Source organism: Triturus cristatus, chromosome 5_2, assembly GCF_964204655.1.
Source record: "Triturus cristatus chromosome 5_2, aTriCri1.1, whole genome shotgun sequence".
Classification (NCBI taxonomy): domain Eukaryota; kingdom Metazoa; phylum Chordata; class Amphibia; order Caudata; family Salamandridae; genus Triturus; species Triturus cristatus.
The window spans coordinates 710955919-710980422 of record NC_140588.1 but is presented as its reverse complement, the minus strand read 5'-3'; the positions used below and the strand labels follow the sequence as shown (position 1 = coordinate 710980422).

The 24504-nt window shown below is 45.5% G+C and overlaps 1 protein-coding gene across 1 annotated transcript in view; it reads left to right on the top strand.

The window, feature by feature from the left end:
* The window catches only part of ZNF711 (ZFX family zinc finger ZNF711), a 207113-nt gene that overhangs the window by 29745 nt on the left and 152864 nt on the right, over positions 1-24504 (top strand). Inside the window, exon 3 of the mRNA XM_085607809.1 lies at positions 21034-21540. Coding sequence (XP_085463935.1) covers positions 21034-21540 — 507 coding nt within the window. The remainder of the gene's footprint in view (positions 1-21033; positions 21541-24504) is intronic.

Genomic DNA, 24504 nt, shown 5'->3' with positions numbered 1-24504 from the left:
CTCGACTCTGGTGCCGGTAGGATGCCTGGGTTTAAAGCCTGTGACTCCTGTCCTCGATTGATGTTGGTGACGGACCACCATCGCCTGTGCCTTTACTGCCTGGGGGCCGACCAAGACGCGGAGTCATGCCCCGATTGTCAGGCCTTGACCTCGAAGGCTAGGCAGGAGCGGTCCCGTAAGCTTCTCGAGCTTCGGCACCATCATCGCTCGTCGGGCTCGAAGTCTTCGGGTAAGTCGAAGCGATCAAAGAAGTCCAAGAGGCGAGACCGCTCTTCGGATTCCCCTCGCCGGTTGCGCAACTCAGCCGAGGGTCAGGGTGGTCCCACCCCCGTGGCTCCTTCGGAGCCGCAGAAGCCGCGTCAGTCTCCATACCCGCCGGTCCGTGGGACTGACGCGCCTCCGGCGGAGGTCAGTGTCTTCCTCTCGGCCATGAGTGGCCTGGATCCACTGTCGACGCCTGCCGGCGCGCCTTCGGGCCCCGCGGGCTCGACTGGGCGACCTCGCGTGCCGGCGGCTTCGGCCCAGGTGCTGTCGACGACTTCGGTCCCGACGCCACAGGTCCCCGAGGGATCCAGGCCTGGATCTCTGCCGGTGCCGGTCGACCTCACGACGACTCCTCCGCCGGCGCCGACACCAGTTCCACCTCCAGCGCCGTCTCCGGACGATACCGTTCCCCGGTTTAGCCCCTGTCCGGACCCAGTGCCGTACCCAAAGCCGATGGATGAGCGTTTCATCTACCGCCCAGCTCCGATCATTCCTCCTGTTTATCAGGAATCGGATGACGGGGCGACTGGGAGGGGTCTGAGGACCCTATGGCCATACAGGGCCAACATTCACAGGACTGGGCAGACGACCTGGGGGATGCCAGTGGTCTGGGCACCTCACCGGATGCTGGTTTCATCTCTCCTCCGACTGTGGCCTCGGAGGAAGGTGCAGCTTTCTCACTGGTGCTGCGCAAGGCGGCCGAGGCCCTGGGGCTCGAGTTGCCTGCTGTGGCCGTGAGGACTAATATCCTCACAGAGGTGCTTCAACAGTCAGCAAGCTCCACAGAGCCTCTGCTGCAGTTCAATGAGGCCCTCATCGACGTTCTGCAGGGCACTTGGTCCAAGCCCTCCACAGTTCCTCCTGCTCCTCCACAGTTCCTCATGCTCCTTCCCTGCTTTGGGCGACCCCAGTTTCCTGTCCCAACACCCCACCCCCGAGAGCCTGGTTATCCAGGCCTCCACTTCCCAATCCTCCTTCCCGTCCGCCCCTCCGGATCGGGAATCCAAGAGGCTGGAACCGTTCGGAAAGAAACTGTTCTCTTCCCTGAGTTTGGGCCTGCGGTCTTTGAACACCGCTTGCCTCTTGGACCGTTTCTCCCACTCTCTGTGAGATGCGGTGGAGGACGTGCTGCCCCTGTGTCCGGCGGAGACCTGGACACGTCTCTCCCAGGCACTTGCTGACGGCCGAGATGCAGCGCGACATGCCATATGGTGTGGACTAGACACTACGGACTCGCTGGGTAGGGCGATTTCCACCACGGTGGCGCTCCGGCGCCACGCCTGGCCGCTGTCCACGTCTTTTTCGGGGGATGTCCAGAGTACCCTCATGGATATGCCCTTTGATGGCACTCGCCTTTTTGGTGAGAAGGCCTCCTGGGCTACGGCCACGTCCTTGGGTCTCTCGGCCCCACGGCCGCAAACTTTCGCCTTTCGCCCCTTTCGTGGCCAAGGAAGGGGTGCCTCCTCACGTCCGCCTAGCCACCGGCCGCAGAACCAACCTGCACGCGGACGTGGGTTCCGCCGAGGCGGTACTAGATGACAATGTGCCGGTCAGTCCACATCCTCCCCGGCAGCATCCGCCTGAAAGCCCTCCTAGTCCGAGCTTTCAGGCCCATTCTACGCCAGTGGGCGGCAGAGTTCGCAATCACCTGCTCCACTGGCGCTCCATCACTTCGGACAGGTGGGTGCTGCAAATCGTCTGAAGGGGCTACTCCCTCCCCTTCGAGACGACCCCCTCCAGCCATGCCACCGCAGTGCCACCGTATATCGGAGTATCACTTGAATCTTCTGCGGGAGGAAGTTACGGCCCTCTTGGCCAAAGAGGCCGTTGAGCGCGTTCCTGGTCCAGAAGTAGGCCGTGGTTGCTAATCCCACTACTTTCTGGTTCCCAAGAAGGGCAAAGGGGGCCTACGCCCTATCTTGGACCTCAGGAGCGTCAACACCTTCCTCCGGAAGGAACGGTTCAAGATGCTTACTTTAGCTCAGGTTCTGGCTGCCGTCGACCCTGGAGACTGGATGGTAGAGTTGGACTTGCAGGACGCCTATTTTCACATCCCCGTTCTGCCGGCCCACCGGCGTTACCTGCGGTTCACGGTGGGTCAGGAGCACTTTCAGTTCACCGTGCTCCCCTTCGGCCTCACCAGTGCCCCTCGGGTGTTCACGAAAGTGATGGCGGTGGTCGCAGCTCATCTGCGCAGATCGGGGGTTCCAGTCTTCCCCCTCTCTCGACGACTGGCTGTTGAAGGCGGGCTCGGCCCAGCAAGTCGTCTCCCACCTCCAGACTACGGCCGACCTCCTGCATTTGCTGGGGTTCTCCATCAACGTGCCGAAGTCACACCTGAGACCCTCCCAGAAGCTCCTCTTCATCGGAGCGGTTCTCGATTCGGCGCAGTTCCGGGCTTCTCCTCCGGAACAGTGGGTCCGGGATATTCAGACTCTGATTCCCATGTTTCGGCCTCTATCCTGGGTTTCGGTCAGGTTGGTGCTGCGGCTTCTGGGGCTGATGGCCTCCTGCATCCTGTTGGTGCATTATGCCAGGTGGCGAATGCGGGCTCTGCAGTGGGACCTGAAGTTTCAGTGGGCCCAGCATCGCGGCAACCTGTCCGACCATGTCTTGATCTCGGAGGGCACTGCGAAACAGTTGCAGTGGTGGCTCACGGACCGCGATTGGGTCAGTGGCAGCTGCCTCTCCCTACCCCAACCGGAGCACGTAGTAGTGACGGACGTGTCCCTCCTGGGATGGGGGGGCCATATGGAAGAGGCAGAGATCAGAGGACTCTGTTCTCCGGCGGAGGCTCAACTCCATATCAACCTTCTGGAGCTGAGAGCGATCCGGCTTGCACTGAAAGCCTTCCTTCCCTCTGTCCGGGGAAGTGTCGTGCAGGTGTTCACGGACAACTCCACCGCCATGTGGTATTGCAACAAACAGGGCGGGGTGTGGTCGTGGACCCTTTGTCAGGAGGCTCTGCGCCTCTGGACATGGCTGGAACACCAGGGCATCACCCTGGTGGTTCAACATCTGGCGGGCTCTATGAACGCCAGAGCAGACGAACTCAGCCGCCGGTGCATGATGGATCACGAATGGCGTCTGAACTCGGACGTGGCGCAAGGTCTCTTTCTGCAGTGGGGAGAGCCTTGGTTAGATCTATTCGCCACCGAAGAGAACGCTCAATGTCAGCAGCTCTGCGCGTTGGAATTTCCAAGGCAGCACTCGCTCGGAGACGCTTTTCGTCGCGAGTGGAGTTGCGGTCTGTTGTACGCCTTTCCGCCTATACCACTTCTGCCCAGAGTGCTGAAGAAGATCAGGCGCGACCAAGTCATCTTAGTGGCTCCGTATTGGGCACGAAGGTTCTGGTATCCCGAGCTACTCAGTATGTCAATCGATCCCCCGATACGACTGCCTCTTCAGGAGGACCTTCTGTCGCAGCAGCAGGGGACGGTCCTCCACCGAACCTGTCCAGCCTCCACCTCCATGCGTGGAGATTGAGCGGCGGCAGTTGATGCCATTTGACTTGCCTCCTGAAGTCTGTGATGTCATTCTGGCAGCCAGGCGTCCCTCCACAAAGACGGTATACGCCTGCCGGTGGAACAAATTTGTGGCATGGTGCACAGCAAAGGCTGTGGATCCCCTTTCCGCCCCTCTTCCTGAGGTTCTCCTCTTTCTTCTTTCTTTGGCCCAGCAGGGCTATGTTTTGGGCACCTTGAAAGGTTATCTTGCTGCAATCTCTGCCTTCTTACGGCTTCCTGATCAGCCTTCTCTTTTCAGGTCCCCTGTTGTTTCACGTTTTCTCAAAGGCTTTACTCACATGTTCCCTCATGTCCCCTTCGTAATGCCTCAGTGGGACTTGAATCTTGTTCTGACCTTTCTGATGTGCGCTCCTTTTGAGCCTCTTCAAAATTGTCCCATTCGTCTTCTGACCCTGAAAACTGCTTTCCTGGTAGCTATCACCTCGGCTAGACGGGTGAGTGAGCTCCAGGCTCTGTCATCTAAGCCTCCCTTTCTTTCTGTTTATCCGGACAAGGTTGTCCTCCGGACTCGTCCTTCTTTTCTACCAAAAGTGGTGACCCCCTTTCACATCGGGCAATCTGTCACGTTGCCCGCCTTCTTTCCGCCTCCGCATCCTTCAAAAGAGGAAGAGAGGCTCCACCGTCTGGACCCAAAACGGGCGCTGTCCTTTTATTTGGACCGCACCAAACAGTTCCGGGTGGACGACCAACTTTTTGTTGGATACGTAGGAGCTAAGAAGGGGAAAGCGGTACACAAACGGACCATCTCACGGTGGGTCGTGTTGTGTATTAAACTTTGTTACTCCTTGGCAAAAAAGGACCCTCCTGTTGGGCTGAGGGCCCATTCCACCCGGGCCACAGCGGCTACTACTGCCCTGGGCCGGGGAGTCCCCTTGCAGGACCTCTGTCAGGCGGCGACGTGGGCTTCACTGCACACGATTGCCAAGCACTATTGCCTGGACAGCCAAGTCCGGAGAGATGGCTACTTTGGCCGTTCTGTTCTCCAGGACTTTCTGGTGTGATCTTGGTTCGCAGACCCACCACCGGGGTTGGTATTGCTGGGGTATCTATTCTAAGGTGAGGAATCTAACTAACGTGTTTCTTTCAGATGAACAAGTTACTTACCTTCGGTAACGATGTATCTGTAAGAAACATTAGTTAGTTGGATTCCTCACCGACCCACCCATCCTCCCTGTTCTGCGAACTGACATCTAGGGTTAAGGCTATCCTTTTCAGGGCCCTAGATGTTTTGGTACCAGTGTCGGTCTCTTGCATGGCTCTGCGTTCCTGGCGCGGAAAGCTATGTTCAAGAACTGACGTCAGCGCGCGAGGGCGGCGTCTAAGTACTCCGACGTCATTCCGGCGCATGACGCCAACGACGGACGCGGAGCCGCAGACGACGCCTAGCGACGCGCAAGGGGTATTGCTACTAAAATCTTTCCGGATCCAGCCTGACGCCTGGGGATATTCTAAGGTGAGGAATCTAACTAATGTTTCTTACAGATACATCGTTACCGAAGGTAAGTAACTTGTTCTTCTTACCAAACGTCTGAATCTTCTAATTACGAATATCCTGTGAAGAGAAAGATTTCGTTAACATATGATTAGCATACAACAGTTTGCCTGTACTGGTTATGTGTGTATGTATTTCATGAATTCAATGTTGTCTATTCTAACATAAATTCACACATAATTATGACTAAATTAATGAATCCTAGCAAAATCCATAACAATAACTTTCAGCAAATACTAATATTATTTTTGCCATCATACCGTGTATATACTTATCAAACCCTAATACTATATAACTTTATCTAAGTTCTCACTAACTAATAAGGCCAAACATATGTTTCAACTTTTCTAACTTTAATATTTCAATTGGAACAAAGCACATCATTCAGTAAAAGTTATTGAGCTTTGCTAATTTGTTAGTTGTCCATCAAAACTTGGCACTTTTTTTAAAGTGTCCTTCATAGTAGTAAGGCATTCATTTTTCTTGAAGAGGAATGACTTTTGCAGTCCTAGTTCAGTAGAGCTGCATTGTTACATTGAGGCCACATTTCCCGACAGCCTAGAACGAAACCATGAAATTCACAGTGAAACAGTTTGTGAGAGTTTTAAATTCTTGAGATAGTTCACTGTAATAATTAACTTTACTTTTATACACTTATTCAAGGAAATTCTGTGAGTTTTTGTAATTGATTAAAACATCAATCACCACAGCAGTACCATCTTTGATGAACACTCCTTCAGGATTTCTTAGTTCACCTTGACTATTGTTTAATTGAGGTTTACTGTATGTTAGCCAACCATGTCTTTTAGCTCAATCAATAAGTAGCTCCAGAATTTTAAGTCTTTTAATTCTTATGTCCTTTGTTTTAGAACATTCGCCTGATACATGCACAATTGTTCACATGCATCTTTGCAATATCTGCATGTAGCGAATTATCAATCTCTTCCTCTAGATATTGTTTTTCTAGTGTTCATGACATTTGCTCTCAGTTAAAGCGTAGCTATCTATTGATTTTCCTCCTTTAGTTTTATGCGCTTCTTAACCCAAACGTTTGAGGATGGATTGTTTCCTAAGTATTTTATACTATCTCCTTTTTCCATATTCCAAATTTTTCTTTTCTTTTGCCACAAGATTCTAATAGTTGCAAGGTGTAGTCTTGGAATCTGCTGTATGATAGTTTTAGGTTGTAAGATTTGAGAATGTGATACATTTTATTGTTTCTTGTATCTTCTGCGTATTGTAAGAGTGATCAATGTACAAGTTTGGAGTATCTCTTAGATACTATAGATTGTTCAGTTTGTTGATTCATATAGTTGTACACAACTTTCCTATACGTAAGCTACCATTTGACCTTTTTGAACATAGCAGACTATTACATGTGTAAGCAGGTGGGTGGAAACAGTTCTTGACATTTTTCTTTCCTATTTATTCTTGTTCAAGTGAGAGACTTTTCTTCTGTGCCTACTATTTCCAGTTTGAATGAAAGTTAGGTAACTGGTATTGGTATAGTATTTTAATTTTTCGGGTGGTCTTAATTGGTAGACTGTTAGGTTTGATAGCCCATTCTGTTACTACCTAATTTATTTAGCATTTTTTGCATGACCTGTGTGAGGATCAAAGCTCAGTCTGAGGTACCTCTGTCACCTGGATGTATGTTGTTAATGGTTCATTTTTCAAATTGCCAAGATTTGCAATTATTTGTCATATTTTTGTCTTTGTGATGACTTATGAAAAACCCATGTATCTTTTTTGACATTGAGCTTTAGGCCTGTTGTTCTGCTGATTTTTTTCAGTGATCATCAAGTTAGTACTCATGCCTACCTCTGTATTACAGAATACTGTTATGTCGTCTTCAAAGACTAAAGCGATGATTTGTTCAATAAGTCCATCTGAGCCAAATGAAAAGCACTTAACTTTTTTCTGAAGATCACATATTAGAGGGTTTATGGCAATAATAAACAAGCATTGGCAAAGCCAATAGGTCTTACCTTTGGTACCTAATAAGTGTTTAGCCAGAGCTATTTTCATTGCTAATGTGTTTGAGCTATGTTGTAGTGTGGCTTGTGTGCAGCACATTGCAAAGTTATAATGCAAAGAATGTTATAGTCTTTTTTTTTTTTTTAGCTTATCTATAATTAAGATGAGAATATGTATAATTGGAAGAATATAAAAAATGTTGTGATTTTTTTTTTTGGGGGGGGGGAATGTTGGCAACTTCTCAGTAGAAAATAAGTAGTCTTGGACAGCGAGTACCTGCAAATGTATATTTCCAATGCACGCAGTGGACTGCATACACAACTAAAATTAATCCAGCGTCCCAGCACACACATGGATCATGTTATTTTTCCATCCACTATGAGCACCCAGAATACGTTTAATTTAAAAAAAAAGTTGTTGGTAGTTCTTTCCTGTGGTATTACTGGTGTTTCTAGCTGGAACTCAAGTTTAGCCAATTCAAATAGTGATCTGATAACTTGATGGAGCATTCTTAAAGATGTAGTGGTGTCAAAATGTGTGTTCTGCTTCCACGGGAGTGGAATTACTAAGAACACTGGTCTGTTTTCTTTTTTTTAACTGCCTAATGCATTCTGGGAGTTATAGTTCTGCCTCATTTGGGATCATTCAACTAAACACACATATGCCTTCATCTATGATTCATTGACTGCATTGTAAACATCTTGGTGGATTGCGGACATTGTGTCTGAAAACATAACACATGAGCACACTTGCTTTGTTCCATTTATTACTCAATGTTCCCAATCACTTCATTATTTACCATTCGCGGAGATTATTACTTTTGGCTCCTAACGTACAAAATCATTCTTTTTTACATGTTACATGCCAACCAAGAGAGTCGGCTTGAAAGTACATGCTGCACGTTAACAGAGTTCCAAGTAATCTAGGAACAAAACAAAATGGACATAACTGGAAATCAGAAACCCTGAGTGGGCCCCACGAGGATACAAAGAAGCTAGCTGCCAACAAGTCATGTTTGGGAGCGTACGGGCATATCGCCAACAACTGTTCACATACAAACCACTTGCCATGCACGTTTGTTGTGCATGTTTACAACAACCACATTACGAAACCAAGGCCCAGCAAGGGCTGTCCGAGACAGGCTTCAGGAGTGTATTTTACAAAGTCTTTGATGACTGGAAGAGAGTAGCTAGTCACCATTACAATCTATGCAAATTAATGTTGGATTCTGATTTGGCGTAAAACGGTGCTTAACTCTCTATGGAGCTGAAAGAAACACTCAATTCAGTAGTTATTCCATACTCGAAAGGCTGAAATAAGGTGCATGGTGATTTGTTTTAAAGCCAGTAAATAGATAATTATTCGATCTGTAAAACCATTATTGCTCCCTCCCCAGACCCAAGCCTCCCACTCCTAAAAAACACATAATGTGCACGTTGCTAAATTTCAGTGGTCTTTTCCAAATCTGGGTTAAAAATCACCAACAAAACACTTCAATTCAGCATTCTGGGAGGGAGGGAGGGTGGGCGGGGGGAGAATGCACGGACAACAGGAGGGAGGGCAGGGGTTAAAGAAGGCACCAAAGCATGTCGTGCCTGAGGAGGAGAACCTCATTTAAGAAAATAGTGCTCACAGTCTAAAATGTCATGTTCCGTGTAGCAACCGAAGTAAAGGGGCCAGTCGCCCTGGGAGATGACAAATGAAGAGGAGGCGGTACTAGGTGAGACCAACAAGCCTATTTAGGAATCAGAAACCAACATTTAGGACGGACAATGACACAAGCCAATGGCAAATATTGGCGGAGAGTGCGAGGGGCTTTTATTCGCTACTCCACCACAAGTCTCGCAGAGCGCGCTGGCTCTAGGCTCGACCTAAAAACAGTGGGGCTAGTGAATCGCCTTGTTTGACCTCCGACTTCATTATTATTTCTGATGTAGATTCATTCTTATTTCCCTTGAAGTACTGTGTGAAAGTCTCTTATTAGATCTTGGATTTATGATGCAACTCTTCGCCTTTCGAGACTCTCTATGATGTGATATTGACTGACAGAGTCAAAAGCTTTTGTAAGTCTATGAATACCACTGCAAGCGTTTATTCTTACATGCCCCTTTTATGATATTCTGTCGGGGTGTCAGGTTTCAGAAAAATCCTTTCACATTCATGAAGCGTTTCTGTATTATATTCAAGTCTACAAAAGTAGTGTGTGTTTTGAGCAGGATTTTTGATCTTCACTTCATTAATACTGTACTAGTTGTAATAAGCCTACAATTGCTTATTTTATGCAGTTGATTTATAAATACGTTCTTGAGAAATCATATTGATCAGTTTTTTTTTTAATATACATTCTGTTACGATAGTTTCTAGGCAAGTAGATAGTATTCTGGGCAGTAAGCTTGATTCTTTCATTTGAAAATTGTACAGATCATTTAAGCCAACATTGTAAGGCCCCACTGCTTTGTTTAAGTTGGCTTCCTCAGATGCATCTGTTACTACAAGAACTGTAATTTCTTTACAAAGATGTTAATAGTCCTATTCTTCTGGAATTCGGTCAGTTGTTGCGAATTTTAGGTTTCCTTTTTCTTTTCCAATAATGTTTTACGAATATTGATAAATATCATCTGCACCAATCTGGCAAGTGACATCTTCTGCCCAATCGGTGATTATTATGTCAATTTTCCTTTTATCTTTTTGGAGCATTTCCTGATATTCTTTAATGCTGGCCTTTTATTTTTGCATATCTTTGATTTGTATTGAACTTTCTACTTTTCTTATCTTTCTTGTGTATGTTACGTGGGAATAAAACAGTTTGGTTCTCATCTTGAACAGTGTTCATAGGCCCCACACCATTTTCATTAGGTGTTTAATTTAGGTTTTGGATGGATATTGGTGATGCTGCAGGTTTTTGGAATATTTTTGCACTTTGATATTCTGCCATACAAATCACAAAGTTTGTGATTTCAAGTGCTCATTTTCTGTTTATAACGTTTTTATGCCTTTTTTATTGTTCCATCAGATATTTCTGCTTCATCATTAGTGTTGCTTTCAATGTTTGTGGATGCTTGATGCATATCATTTTCAAGTTCTTTTCTTTTCTCTCTTATATATTGTCTTTTCCCAGCAATCTGTTTGCTATGTTTATTATTGAAGCGCGGAGCTGTAAGTACATTTATATTCCTTGCTTTTGCATATACTTTTTCCAGTTTAGTAATATTTTGTCTTTTGACCACAGTTTTGAAGGTTTGCTGCTTGCTAGAGCCGAGAGTCTAGCATCATTTTGAGCTTTCGGTGTACATGCTGCAACACTTGAAGAAAATGTCAAATTACAAAATCTGTATAGGCATTGTAGCTCTCCTTTGATTTTTCTTCCTTTACATATTGCATAGTGACATACAATGTTAGGAAACTCTGCTTCTTTGTCAAATTTTGAGCAATACGTTTTCAGGTAGTATCCCTTGTGCTTGCTGGAGACGTGTTTTTAAGCTCTTTGAAGGGTCCCATAAAGTCTCCACAAAGATCGCAATTGTATTTTTTGCTGGGATATTTACAATACGTGACTTTTTTTGGTAAAGTCACTTTTCATGTCATTGGATTTGTCAGTGACCTTATAAGGGCATTTTTTATGTAGGAGCTATTTTTTGTTTCCTAATTTGCCTTGGGTTTAACCTCTGAGATCTCCCTCTGTGTGCGCCCTTGCCTTGGAAGATCATTCATACCCAAGGCATAAAATCCCATTTTCTTCTTCTTAAACTTCCACCCTGGCCATTCAAGCCAATTTGCAGAACGTAAAGAAAGAAGTAAAGACCAGGAAATGGCTCAATCATTGGACCTTCTTCTAATACAAGTTGTTTCAGTAGACCTCTACCCCTCTAACTCTAACCATTTCAGAACTGGGTTCCAAAATTAATTTCTCTTTCTCGCTACTGCCCTATCTAACTTGATGGTATATTTTATGGACTTTACCCAGTCCAACACCAGAAGGGGGAGATTACAAATCTTCCTCTGTGCAAGGAGGATTAAATAAAAAAACCCTTTTTTTATTTTTATAATCCTTACTCAAACTTTCATACTGTACTACCACCCCAAAAATGATATGCGGTAAGCTTACTTGAGCTACCATGTCAAGAATAGTTGTCATACATCTACTCGCACCAACCCAAAACTTTTGGATCCGTGGACATTCCATAAACATGTGGACATCGTCAGCTTTTTCTAGGCCACATTTTGCACATCTTGGCACTCTTCCATTTCCCAAATTCGATAACTTTAGAGGGGTCTAGTATACCCTAGGAGAGCAAAAAAGTTGATTTCCCCTTAAATTGTCTGATTGGACTGTAGTATAAAGAGTGTTTAAAAATACTTGTCATAGGAGCTCAAGCTGCATCTCTGGCAAGGAGCTTTCCACACCTCATCTGGCAGTCTAAAAACACCATCCGATGAGTCCACCAGTGGCCAAAACTATCTGGAGACTTGCTTCGTTCTTGATGACCCCTGGATTAAGTTTTGTTCGAAGATATCTACATTGGCATTTTGTAATCATGCACAACATTATACAATAGGCATTCAGTAAAACCGCAAGAGTTGAACGTGACATTTTCGATTTCTTTCTGTTAGAGCACTTAATGTATAATACAAGGCATTGTTGCATCACATTTGTATGTTTTGTGGGTGGCAAGCAGTGTGGCGAAATTAGGAGACCACTTGGTAACCAGCCGTGTCCATCCATCTCAATGGGACTCTAATTTATTATAGTCCACCTATTCCACGCATCTTGAGTGCGCCTTGCATGCCGTGTTTCTTATCCCCTGGGGCTTTTCAAGCCGACAGTAAATACCATGGTGCTCTCCGATAATTCTATGTTCGAGGCATATGAGCTGCAGATTACACACTGTGCATAGATCGCCATCTGTTGTTGGGCCCGGATGTTGCAGTTGTTTTTCTCTTGGAAAGTCTTTGGAAGTCACGAGGTATGTGATTCCTCCTTTGGATCATATTGCGCATGGGCTTCGGCTCCATCTTCAGATTGTTTTATTCTGCCATCGGGCTCGGATGTGTTCTTGGTGCTCCGGTTCCAAACCGTTTTCAGTTCTTCTAATTGGCGCGCAATCCTTCCCCTTGCTATCTTGATATCGGATAAATGTGTATGTTCTTAAGGACCTCGCCGCATCCAAGACACCTTCAGGATGCTAGTCTTTTTTATTTCCTATTTTAGCTACTCCACCCTCTCCTCCATACGTGCAGGTTAAATTGCCTGGTTTCTCTCTTTTCTTGGGCTGAAAGCATCCCATCCAGCCACAGCTCTCCATTCACCTTCTAAGGCCCAGCCGAGCCCAGACTTCCACAGTCTCTAGGCCTCGGGATGTCCAACTTGGTCCCTGCCAGATTTTGGGCCCTGCACCAAGTCCCCGAAAGCACCCGTCATTGCCTCAGTTATTGTATGCCACTCTGATAGATGCTAGGTATTCGAGCTGGAGCAGTTGGTTACGGCTGGGGAGTGATGTGGCACTCCTCAGTCAATTGCTTCAGCCATCTTAAAAGGCAGAATCCCTGACTTGGGGCGATGTTGCTGTGTCTGATTTCCTCTGTAAAGGTCAACTCACAACAATTGGTTACTTTCTAAAGATTGCACCACTATTTCAGAGCAAGCTGGTAGCCATTTATATGCAGGATGGGCATATGCAGGATGGGCATTTTAACAGAGATATTTCCAGATATCGGGGCTTTGCTCATGGAGCTCTAAAGATCGCATCCTCTCCACATCAGGCTTGGCCACTACTGCCTTGCTATAGAGCATGAGTGCACTTCTTCATTGGTACACAAGGACATCTCCCAATCCCTAAATAAGTGAAGCCAGGACTGTGATGTAGTAGCAGAGGTGGCCAGTAACTTCATACAGGATGCATGTAGCAGAGTGCCAGAATTGGTGAATGTCACATATGACCGAATCAAACAGCACGAGCGCATCCTCACAGATTTCTGATGCACTCCCTAGTACCCCATGCAGCCTTCGCAGGTTGAAGCGATGATCGGGTGAATTAGTGACCGAATCACCCTAGTAAACCGCGTAGCCAAGAGCTTCGCCAATAGTGATATGGGCCTGTAGGAGGCGCAGTCTTCTGGTGGGTTATTCGCATTATGAATAACCACTATGCTCGCTAATCTTTGACCTTCGGGAAGCTGTCCAGCATTGTGGATCTCCAGAAACATTTGCTTGAGTGGCGGGGCAGTGCTGAAGCTGTCTGTTTGTAGAGTTCTATAGGGAGGCCACTGGGGCCCATCGCCTTTCCAGACACCAATTCGTGGATAGCCTGTGTAACCTTGCTTTTCGTCCGGTCTTGTCAGGAAAACAAAAGCCAGTCTATGCAAACACTCACCAAAATGGAAAAGACTGGATTTTGCTTTATATGCCTATTGGATATTACATCGCCCTCCTTGGAAGTTTCTTTTAGGGAGGATATTTCTGGAACTGGCTACTCCCAATTTCCTGATGCCTCAAGATGGCTGTCGCACGCGTGGCACAAGTTTTACTCTCTAATCGTTTCTGGTAGCCTTGCACTGTTGTTCTCTTCCAGAATGCGTGCCTCTTAAGCCGTGCACTTCAACTGTCATCTTGAGAGACAGTGTTCGGTCAGCGTGCTTGCCCACACTCTTTTTGATGAACTTTTGGCGCTTTTTTTTTTTAGCTCTGCCTATTTCGGAGTGATGTGCACACCCGGGTAGTTCACATTGCGAGGAGTAGTGTCTCAAGTTTAGCGCCCTGAAGAATTTCTTCACAAGTAGCCTTTTTGGATAGGACTTCTAGTATCATCTCGACGGCATCATTGAAAAGGACAGAAAAGAAATAGGACTCAGTGGACTGAAAAGTTGTTTTGGGTCAGAAAAAGACTTTAGAGACTAGTTTTTATCTCTTTGTTGGTGTTTTCAGTGACTAGTTCATTCTCTTCAGGAAAAGAATCGTTTTAGTTTAAACCAAAGTGAAAAGAAACAAAAAAAAAAGGAAAGATTATTCATAGGAACAAAGGTTCTTGCAATAACATTCCTACAGAGAGAAGCCTGCCTTCAAAGTTATACAGGTTAGAGAAATAATTGAGCAGAGTATGACTGAATTGTCGAGTGAAATGTACGGTTGTGTTAATTGTTAGGCATTTATCTTTTATGTAGGAACTCTCAATAACTCTTCTTTTAGAGTTAAACTGAAGATATCCAAGATATCCAATAACCAAAAACGTAGATGCAGGCAGCCTCCTTGATCTGGAGGCGGTCTCTCTTTCTTTCTCAGTTTCCCTTTCCTTCCAGTAGATGTGGGTTGCAGGTTGTTACTATATCTGCACTAGTGGCTGCCCGGTCTATCCCTAATCCTTTTGTCTTTGTCATTCCGGATCTCCAGAATCCACTGTGATGCCGTCTCTTCTGTCTAGCCAAGCCAGTAATCTGCCAGCCGTGTCCTCCACTTCAAAACAGGGGGTGTTGAGTGGCTCGGTAATGATTCCTAGTGGCGTCCGCTACGACATATCGGTACTCCTTCTGCTTTAGGGATAGTGCGTGATGTAAATGGCACTGGTCATCCTCTAGATGTTGGGATTCCAACTTCGGGGTGTTTCTCTCCAGTTGGGCTCTGAGTTCTTTTTTATGGACTGCTATCAGCGCTATACCCTGACCTCTCTTGACAGCCTTGTAAGCTTTCCACAGCATCTGCGCAGATTCTACAGAGCACTCGATTTCTTGAAAGTAGTGCTCCATGTCTTCTCGGATACCTTTGTGGATGCGTGGTATCTTACAGTACCAGAAATTAAGCGGCACCCTCTGTCCACCACCACAGCCTGGGAGTCCATAAGTGACTCATACGGTTGAATCTTCGGAGATGCCCCTGGCAAGGTGGTAGGCCTCGCCGAGGTAGGTAAGCATGTAATCCATGCGCGATAAGCTTCCATGTGCTCCCAAGAGGTATGTGTACTGTCCTGCTTTGGGATGGAGGGTATGCCATGTGTCGGCCCGGCCAATTGCCAACATAACGTCAGCTAAGGCGCAGTGCATCATCAGCAGGTCAGGAGGGGGGCCACTGATCACTGGTCCCACAAATGGTATTGTTAATTCTCCCCTAACAATAAGCAACCTTCAGGGAGTTGAAGGAGGAGTGTGCCTTGCTCACTTTGCCACTGGATTCAAGCTAGCCTGGCTGATGAGGACTGTTGGCCCGAAACCGGTCCCAGGATGCTTGTTTCCGGTCCAGGGAAGACATGGCTTGGCAGTTCGGGCTGGACTGTTCCCATGAGGCACAGGGTCAAGACTGATTTGCATATAGCTGTGTCTGAACTGCGGTGGCAAAGTGAGCTAAAGAATGATGATGGATTCAACCCAGATCTGTGACTGGGGGTGAGTGTTTGAAAAGTGTCAGCACTCCGTCCATCATCTACTTGTGTTTGCTTTGTTCGCCCTAAGTTGGCAGGGTATGCCCAGACGTGGGTACCTTGCTCACTTTGCCACTGGATTCAAGCTAGCCTGGCCGATGAGGGCTGTTAGCCCAAAACCGGTCCCAGGATGCTTGTTTCCGGTCCAGGGAAGAAATGGCTTGGCAGTTCGGGCTGGACTGTTCCCCTGAGGCACAGGGTCAAGACTGATTTGCATATAGCTGTGTCTGAACTGGGATGGCAAAGTGAGCTAAAGACTGATGATGGATTCAACCCAGATCTGTGACTGGGGGTGAGTGATTGAAAAGTTTCAGCACTCCGTCCATCATCTACTAGTGTTTGCTTAGGTCTGCAAAAGCTGCAAAAGGAGGAATGTAAAGGGAAATTATATTGAGGGTTTTACATTGCCACTGCCTTGTCAATGCCACATATCTCCCGTGCGGGTCAGGCCAAGCATTATGTACAATAAAGGGGAGTGATCTATGCAAAAGTATACCAATCCCCCCTGGACCCCTAATTAAAGCCTGCATGGGTGACCATTTTATATCCCCATCTATCTAGGGCATGGTAGGTGTTACCCTGGCGATACGTTTCCTGCAGTTGGACCATGTCAGGCGAGTGTTGTTTGAGGTATTGCAAGACCACTCCTCGCTTAATATTGTTCAGCAGTCCGTTGACGTTCCAGGAGAGGTTCTTAAAACTAGGAGTATCTATGGTGGCTGCCATAGAAAATTACTGTTAGAAAAAAGTGGAGAGAGTCTGCAGTGGACAAATCCTGTCAAGGTCCGGGATAGGTGGGCAGGTCGTAGCGGAGAACACAACAGTTCTGGTGACGGTGCACCCTAGTTACTCGGGGTTCTGTTCTGCGACAAATTCCACCAAACAATCTATGCGTCGACGCGTTTCGGTGGTGTATCGTGATAAAAACCACCTTCTTCAGGACTGACAATTTAAAATCCTCCTGTGGAGGATTTTAAATTGCACCGTCACCAGACTGTGTCTGTTTACTGGTATTACAAATCCACACATCCAAGACATAACTTGGATGTCTGTCATTGTTCCTCCCATTACACATCTATATGTATGTCTTATTGTGTTTTTTTAATTTGTATTGAAAGTTTTTCTTTATAATTACATGTGTCCTTTGACACAACGTACATATATACTTTTACCTTACTGTCACGGTTGAGGTTTAAATTTTAGCTATTGTGTTTGACTTTTTTATTTTGTTGTATTGTGATTATGTTATATGTTTTTTTTATCTTGCTAATAAATTTCAATCAATGCTTTTTACTAATTAAAGAGTTCCTCTATTGATATTTTTCCAACACTACACGTTAGATGGTTATAACCTTGTCTGAACGCTTGCGTTATAGGGATAACTTCGACTGGGTAAATGGGACAGGTCCCTCTTTGATTCAACATCTCTCGCCACCATCCTGTTGTCTCTTCGTTCAGGATCCACGTCCTGCTTTTCCCACCACTCTCCAACCCTCCAGCCATTCCCTGACCTCCTCCCGGACGGTAAAATACCAGGTCTTACCATCCTACACCACTCATAATTTCGCCAGAAATATCATGGAGATCTCTCGGATCTCTTTTAACTTCAAGAAGGAGCGGCACAGTCTTTGCACTCAGAGAGTAAAGTCTGGGAAAAAGGTGATCATAGCATTATCACATTTGACTGGTGGTGCAGCGCGAGTAGCTTGAAGAATGAATTATTGGTTGAGATAGTTAAAAAAAAGTGTGCAAGAATGGGGTGTGGTGGCGTGCCCAGACTCGGAAGGGCATCCGGGACTTTGTGGGCATGTTAAACAAAGAAGTATGTAGAAAGACCACTGGGTTGCAGTTGAGTATGAGGTCCTTGAAAAATAGATCCACTTCTGGCCCCTGCGAGCGCTCCAGCACCCCTATTATTCGAACATTATTCCTTCTGGCCCGCCTCATGAAATCTTCCAGCTTCTAGGATCTATGAGGTTGCACTCAACAGTTAAACTTTGAAATGCACTGGCTTAGTGGCGACTTTCATGGTGGTGATATCCTTTGCCCGGGCCCTCATGTCGCTTAGGTCGACACCAGCCCAAGATCTGGGGGGGCAGAGTCTATTTTGGCCTCAAGGGCTGTGTGTATCCCATGTATCGCTGCCGTTATATCAGCAAGAGTGGGTGTTTGCTCTGCCAGGGAGGTCTTGGTTTGGGAAGCGCGCTGTTCCTCTGCCATTGGTGTGGCTGTGTTGTCTCTCAGCTGGGTGAACTTGTCTAGTTTAGTTTGATGGGCGGTGCGAGGGCCCTTCCCCCAGTTATCTCCAATGAAGCACTTCACCCTGCTCCTCATCTCAAGCGTCCCTGTTGCAATAAGTGGGGTGGGATAGGGATCTTAGTATTCACCGCCGCCTGCCAGGGAGCAAAAAGCGAACTCTCCTGTGGCCTGTTGACTTTCTTGCCTCCCTACCTAGCGTCCACCCCAACGATCCCCTATGTAGTGCGCCTCGGTCGTGTTGGCTCACGCACCCCCCCAGTGGTAGGCATCTCTTAGTCTAGATCCTAGAGGTTATCTTTGGATGTGGGTCAGCCAGGTGTTTAAGTGCGAGGATGGGGGGGGGAGCCACACCCCCTTATGGTAGCTGAAACCAGAGCTGAGAACTCTTTACAATGTGGCTTGGTCACTGGGCACCAACGAGGCGGTAGGGCTCACTCCCCGCCCACATCTGACGACGCAAAACACTTTTCTGGGGTCAAATCAACCTGGGCCCTCTAGCCAGGGAGTGTTTCGAGTCTACACGGTCCGTGTGGCCCCAAAGGGTGATGACACAGTCTGCATAGTGGTTGTGCCGATGAGAGAGAGAGATGTCATTGTGGGATTATAATTGGCACTCAGGGCAATGAGGCATGCTCACTGCTGGCAACTTCCTGGTGATGTTAGCGAAGGTGCATGGTGCCTCAACAGCAGGTCCCCAACTGCAACACTCGGTGTGTGCCGCCAGGCAGCGCAGCCAGAAACAATCACCGTCAGTTCAGGCTGCCCCACTCGGGCACCGACTCTCTAACTGCGAGGCAGACCGCGCCTTTCTGCGGCTGTCAGTTCAGGGGGCCAACGAGGTGAAGTTTTCACCCAGATCCTAGGGGGCTTAGACGCGCTCAACTCCTGTGTTTCATGCATCTTTTACTCAGCTGGGATCTGTAGCCGGAGGTTCCGCCATCCGATCTCTCATGCCCCTGGCACCACCAGATGCAGACGGTCCTACGGGTGGACCCAGTGTTAGTCCATTGCCGGGAGCAGTCCCGCTCTCTTCAAGGTCTGCAGCCGGCAGCGCTGTAGCAGGCACCCCAGAGGTCGTGGCAGCTCTCACTTTATAGGCCCACCCTCTCTTTCTCGGTCAGAGGTCGCTGTCTTCAATGAGGGTGAGCGATAACTGATTGGTCACCCAGTCTCAAAACTCGTCGGGCCGCCCGATGTTCTCTGCTAGTATTCCACAGAGGCCCATTCACCCTCAGTCTTCATCTGCTCCTCATTTACAGGGTCGCCAGCCCACTCAAGGCACGGATGCACCTTGCCACCCAGGCTGCACCTTCGTTTTCAGTCAGCGGCCATGCCAGGTATGTCGCAGTCGTATGGAACTTGTCTCGCTGGTTAGGGAGAGCAGGCAGCCAGTGTGTTCTGCTGTTGATATCAGATTTTCATGCGGATGGAATGGGATTTAGGTGGCAGGAGCCCCTTGAGTGAGTGGCCATCTGCCCCGGCGGTTGGCCATGGACCCAGTTTTTCTAGCAACCTTGTTTTAGAACCCTTCCTATCCGTCAGAAAGGTCCTAAAAGTGTGCTGAAATCCTACCCAGACAAAAGAAAAGAATATAAAAGACTAAGCAATTGTTTGTGAAATATGAGCCTGTTCATGCAGTTTTATCCACTTCATAGCAATCTATTTCTCGATAGACCGTCTTTTCCACCCTACTATGTTATATGGAAACCAATAAGTTATTATTAGATAGACTAAAAGATTTCAGTACTAGATGTAGATCTGCTATTACAGCTTTTTGTAACGATTATCCTCATAGCCCAGACCTGCAGGGCAGCTACCTGGCAGTCATTCTACACTTTCATTATACATTAAGCATTATTGGCATGAATCAGATGCCAAGATCAGGACACTTTGATGAACCTCTTAGGGTAGAGAATGATATTTTCTCTTTTATTCCCCAATGTTCCTGTGCATGGCCTGCTGCTCTATTCAGTGCTTATGATTATCAGTAGTCCCTAGACACCAGAAGGCCTGAAATGTTTTTATACCTATATTCCTGGTTCTTCTGCGGCGGAGTCCCAAGTGAAAATGTAAGCAACCTTCCCTTCTCCTTAATGGAAAGAAAGAGAAAATTATTTATTGTTAATCATGGCTCTTTAACCTACCTTCACAGTGCTGGCGAAGTGCATGTTGTTTAAAAAACAGTGTCCATTGTCGAGACTCTATGAAGCCTCAGTAGAATGTAAACTATTAGGCTACATTGTCCCATTTTCATATACTTTTCTATTTAAACAAGATTTGTTAGAGTTTTTTGTCACTTTACATATACTAGTGACATTGTTAAAGTAGAATTAGCTTACTTCTACAACAAAACACAATTTGCCCAATACAGCCTACAGATAACGCACAAACATATTTCATACCCATGACAAAATCTTTATCTCTAGATTCTTTACATTCAAGAGTAAATGTTTCCTTGCTTTGGAAATTCTCCTAAAAGAAAACAGAAATTCACGAAAAGGTTGTTTACGGTGCCTCGAGAATTCTGAATGGTCTTTTGAGTGACATACACCAAACACTCCTCTATCATTCAATGAGACAATATGGAAGATTCCTCTAGCATATTCTTCCTTCTCACCTTCATAAAGCCTACTTCACCTCAATTTTTGCATTGTTTAATGTCATTGTTATTTTGGTTGTGTGCTTAGTTCTTTTGACCATTTGACCAAGTCAATGGTATAGAAATAACAAGATAAATAAACAAGTTGGCTGAGTGCCTGTGTCATGCCATAAGGTTTTTTATCTTAAACGAAGATGGCTCCTAATATGCTGGTGTTTGTGGAAACTAAGCTATCAAATGAGAACAGCTCACTTAATGCCTGAATAACAGAATCAAATGGGCTTTAAACATGCTATGAGATCATTGCCATAGAAGAAATGTAGGTGGCTAATGCCTATTTGGCTTTACATGTTCATGCTTGGAAATCCTTTGTTAGTATCAGACCTAACTCATCAATGAGCCAATTATTGTAAAAAAAATTATTGTATAGATTAAATACTACTGTTTTCAGATATAGAGCATATGACGTAATATGTTAATTACTAACTTTGCTTTTACATTTTCTTCCAGTGGCTGGAATGACTGGTACTGCTCACATCGATGGAGACCATATAGTTGTCTCTGTTCCTGAAGCTGTGTTAGTTTCTGACCTTATCACGGATGATGATATAACCCTTGAACATGATCTTTCCTCAGAGGTTGTCCAAGGACCTGATATAATCACAGAGACAGATGTTATAACCGAATCTGAGCTAGTAGCTGACGAAGCCATTGAGGAAGCCTTAGATACTTGTGATCATGTTTTGACTTCCGAAATGATAACAGGAGCTGTTAGTATGCGTGATCAGGTGTTTGTGGCTGACCTTGTTACAAGTCCTGATGTACATTTGGAACATGTGATTCAGGATTCCATTGTAGGACCCGACTCTCCCGCTGTCATTTCAGAAGAAGTACTTGAAGCAAACTGTGATACAGAAACTGTAATTCAATCTGCTAGGAGTGTTCCTGGGTCAACGGTTACCATCCAAACTGAAGATGATGGCAAGAGCACCTCGGAAGATTATTTGATGATATCTTGTAAGTACACAAATTGGATGTTTGACATGGATATTTAAATATTACAAACATGCTAACATATTACCAGCAACTGTTTTTAGGTCTCGCTGAGCCCAGCGCATGCGCTGGCTCAGAGAGACATTTTGGAGGTGAGTTTTCAAAGGGCTGCTGGCTGGCCTAGCGCTTGTGTTCGCGCGAGCATGCACGCGCAAACCGCTAGCCTTCAGCAGCACTTTGAAAACTCATGCTTTAGCGCATCATCGCGATCGCGCTCACTTTCGCTATCAGAGCGATCGCGATGACTTTTGCTTTTACGGTGTAAATAAAAAGTTAAAGTTATAAAAATAACCTTTTCTTTTTATTTTTGATTAACCCCAATTAAAAAGAAAACTGGCTTCTAACCCTTTTCTATCTTCCCTTTGAAAAGCGAATGCAGCAGGAACCTCAGAGAGGGCAATTAGATAGTTAGTTATTTTAAGGCAGCAAAAGTTCTCAAGATCCCTACCGCAATGCACTGCATTGTCTGTTGTCTGTTTCATTTTCCCCTCTGAACAAGTATCACAGAACACCGGGCTTTTTTTTTTTTACTTAAGAAATTCAGATTTTGGCAAAGGGAGTAGAGAAATGCAGTGGCTTTGTGACTTGTATTCCAAAATGAACTGGCGTATGGCAGCTGATTAAGTTGTATATTCTAATACGCGTAATGTTAATCGCGATCGCCCTGATATAAACGTGCTTGATGATTTGTCATGATTTTTTCTGTATCTTGTTTCTTTTATTTTCTACTCTTTTGGCATAGTAGGTAGGGTAGATTGTACTTTATTTAGAAGCAGACCCTACATTGACCATGACGGTGGTCTTGAACTTAGTGGTGGTTGTATTTTTAAAAAGTACAAAAAAAAGCAATAAAAAAGGTTTTGGGGTAGTTCTATTTGCTTACCTCTGTGCCTTTTGGTACCTGCTTGTTGTGGTAAGCTTTTTGTGAAATACATTTTTTGGAATCACTTAATAATCGAGCACCTGAAAACAGATTCTAAAACTTCTGGAACATGCTTTGGAAAGCTTCTTGACACCAGATTGACCAAATGCATGCAAAGGTGTCGGTGTGCACAACTACCTGGAGATGCCTGGCAGCAAATACTCTGTTTTGTGTGCGCTCACTTGGGCAGTAGGTTCATGGCATTTCCAATGTAGGCGTCGACTTGAGCAGTGAAGAGAGCTGAGCAAGACCATAGAGTGAGCGCAGACTGCAGCTTAAGACCTAGCAAGGGGTTATGTTTCATGGTGAATGGAGTTGGCAACTTTCACATTTTCCTCTGCTTTGTAGGACTATATTGTTTTGAGCTTCGGTGGCAGTGGGCAAAGCACAGGTAACTGGTATGGAAAGGATTGAAAGTCTGGATCGGGAAGATCTCAACCCCATCCAAAAGCAAATTTAACTAGCAAACAAGTGGATTAAAACCATTTACACGACCAGACTTCATAGAACATGCAAGCTTTGACATAGCTGTCCAATGAATTTGCACACGAGACATCACCCGCAACAGCGAACCAGAGAGAAATATGAAATGTCTTTCTATTTTTGACTGTTCACCCCTCTGCCAATGGATCATAGGTATTTTCCCACCTCAGACTTTTTGGCGGCTGCAAAATATCTTTCGGAGATGCACTTTTTCACCATTTCAGTGTTTTAGGGCTTTCGTAGTCACTCTCCATTTCAGTGTTTTAGGGCTTTAGTAGTCACTCTCCCTTTTGAGAAGTTTGATTTCCTTTCCTATTTTAAACCAGTCATTCCAAATGTGATAGCTGCTAAATTGGAATAATGCATTTATCTGACATTCTGTATGTTTTAAGGATGTATGCAGCAGATATATTAAACAGAAGTATTAGGTGGTATAGGCCCTGTTCAAGAGAACCCTACATAATGTTCCATTGCAATATAGGACTTCTGTGAATCGCTGTTATTTCGTTCCGAAGGTAAATTATGATAGCAGGTGAAGAGCGTTATTTTTTCCTCTTTTTCTGAAAACAATAAAGCTCCTCTGAAAACCTGCGGTTCTTTCCTTCTAAAGCAAATATATTACATTTTATGAGTAATTATTTTTCTTTCAGAAATCTTCCCTAAGTCGTCCTATATTTTGTTGACACATTTGCACATGCTAGTCAACTTCTATTCAATCCATTGGCCGATGGATAGTCTCCTGCGTTCCCAGACGTTCTCAAAAGGCTGACCAACCGTTCCTCGCAGGCCTACACTCGATTTACGTATGGTTAAACTTGACGACTTTTGCCCCTCTTACGTGTTCTAGTTAAGGAAATAAACTAAACAACAACTTTTGCTCATCACTACTGTCTGAATTGTCCGCATAGCTGCATACAAGCAAGCCGGGCCTCTGTGACACCTGTTTAATTGACCTAAAATGTTTAATTCCAGGGGATCTTTACACTTCTCCAGGCGTTCCCACCATCCTATGCAGCGGTTGGGTTAGGGAGCTGGCAATTCTGTTTTAGTGTTTATGAATATTGACGAAGGTTTCATGATGGGAAAAATATTAATTACTTCTCATTCTCTCACCTAGTTGCCAATGCAGCACATCCTGGGGCTCTGTGGCAATCTGCCTGCCTTAAGTGTCGAGATCCTGTTTGAGACCCTCTGCCTGTTCCACTTTTCTTTAATTTTCTTTATTTAAAAGGAAGATGAAAACAGGGCTAGTTGATTTTAAAGATGGTTTCAATTTTAATTGACTAAAAAAAAAAAATGAGAGATTCTCATTGTAGACAAATGTACGGTCTCACAGCGAGTGTAGAGCTTATGGATTTAAAGGCGATACCCTTGATGGAGAAATATGGTTAGAAACCAGCTCTTTCTACTCATTATTGTTATTTACTTTCAGTTTGATAGCAGGCTTTGGAAAGTAATGAAATGTCTCCTCCACTACCTGTTCTCCAGTTTGGAAAACACAAAGAACATACATTGTTTTATGT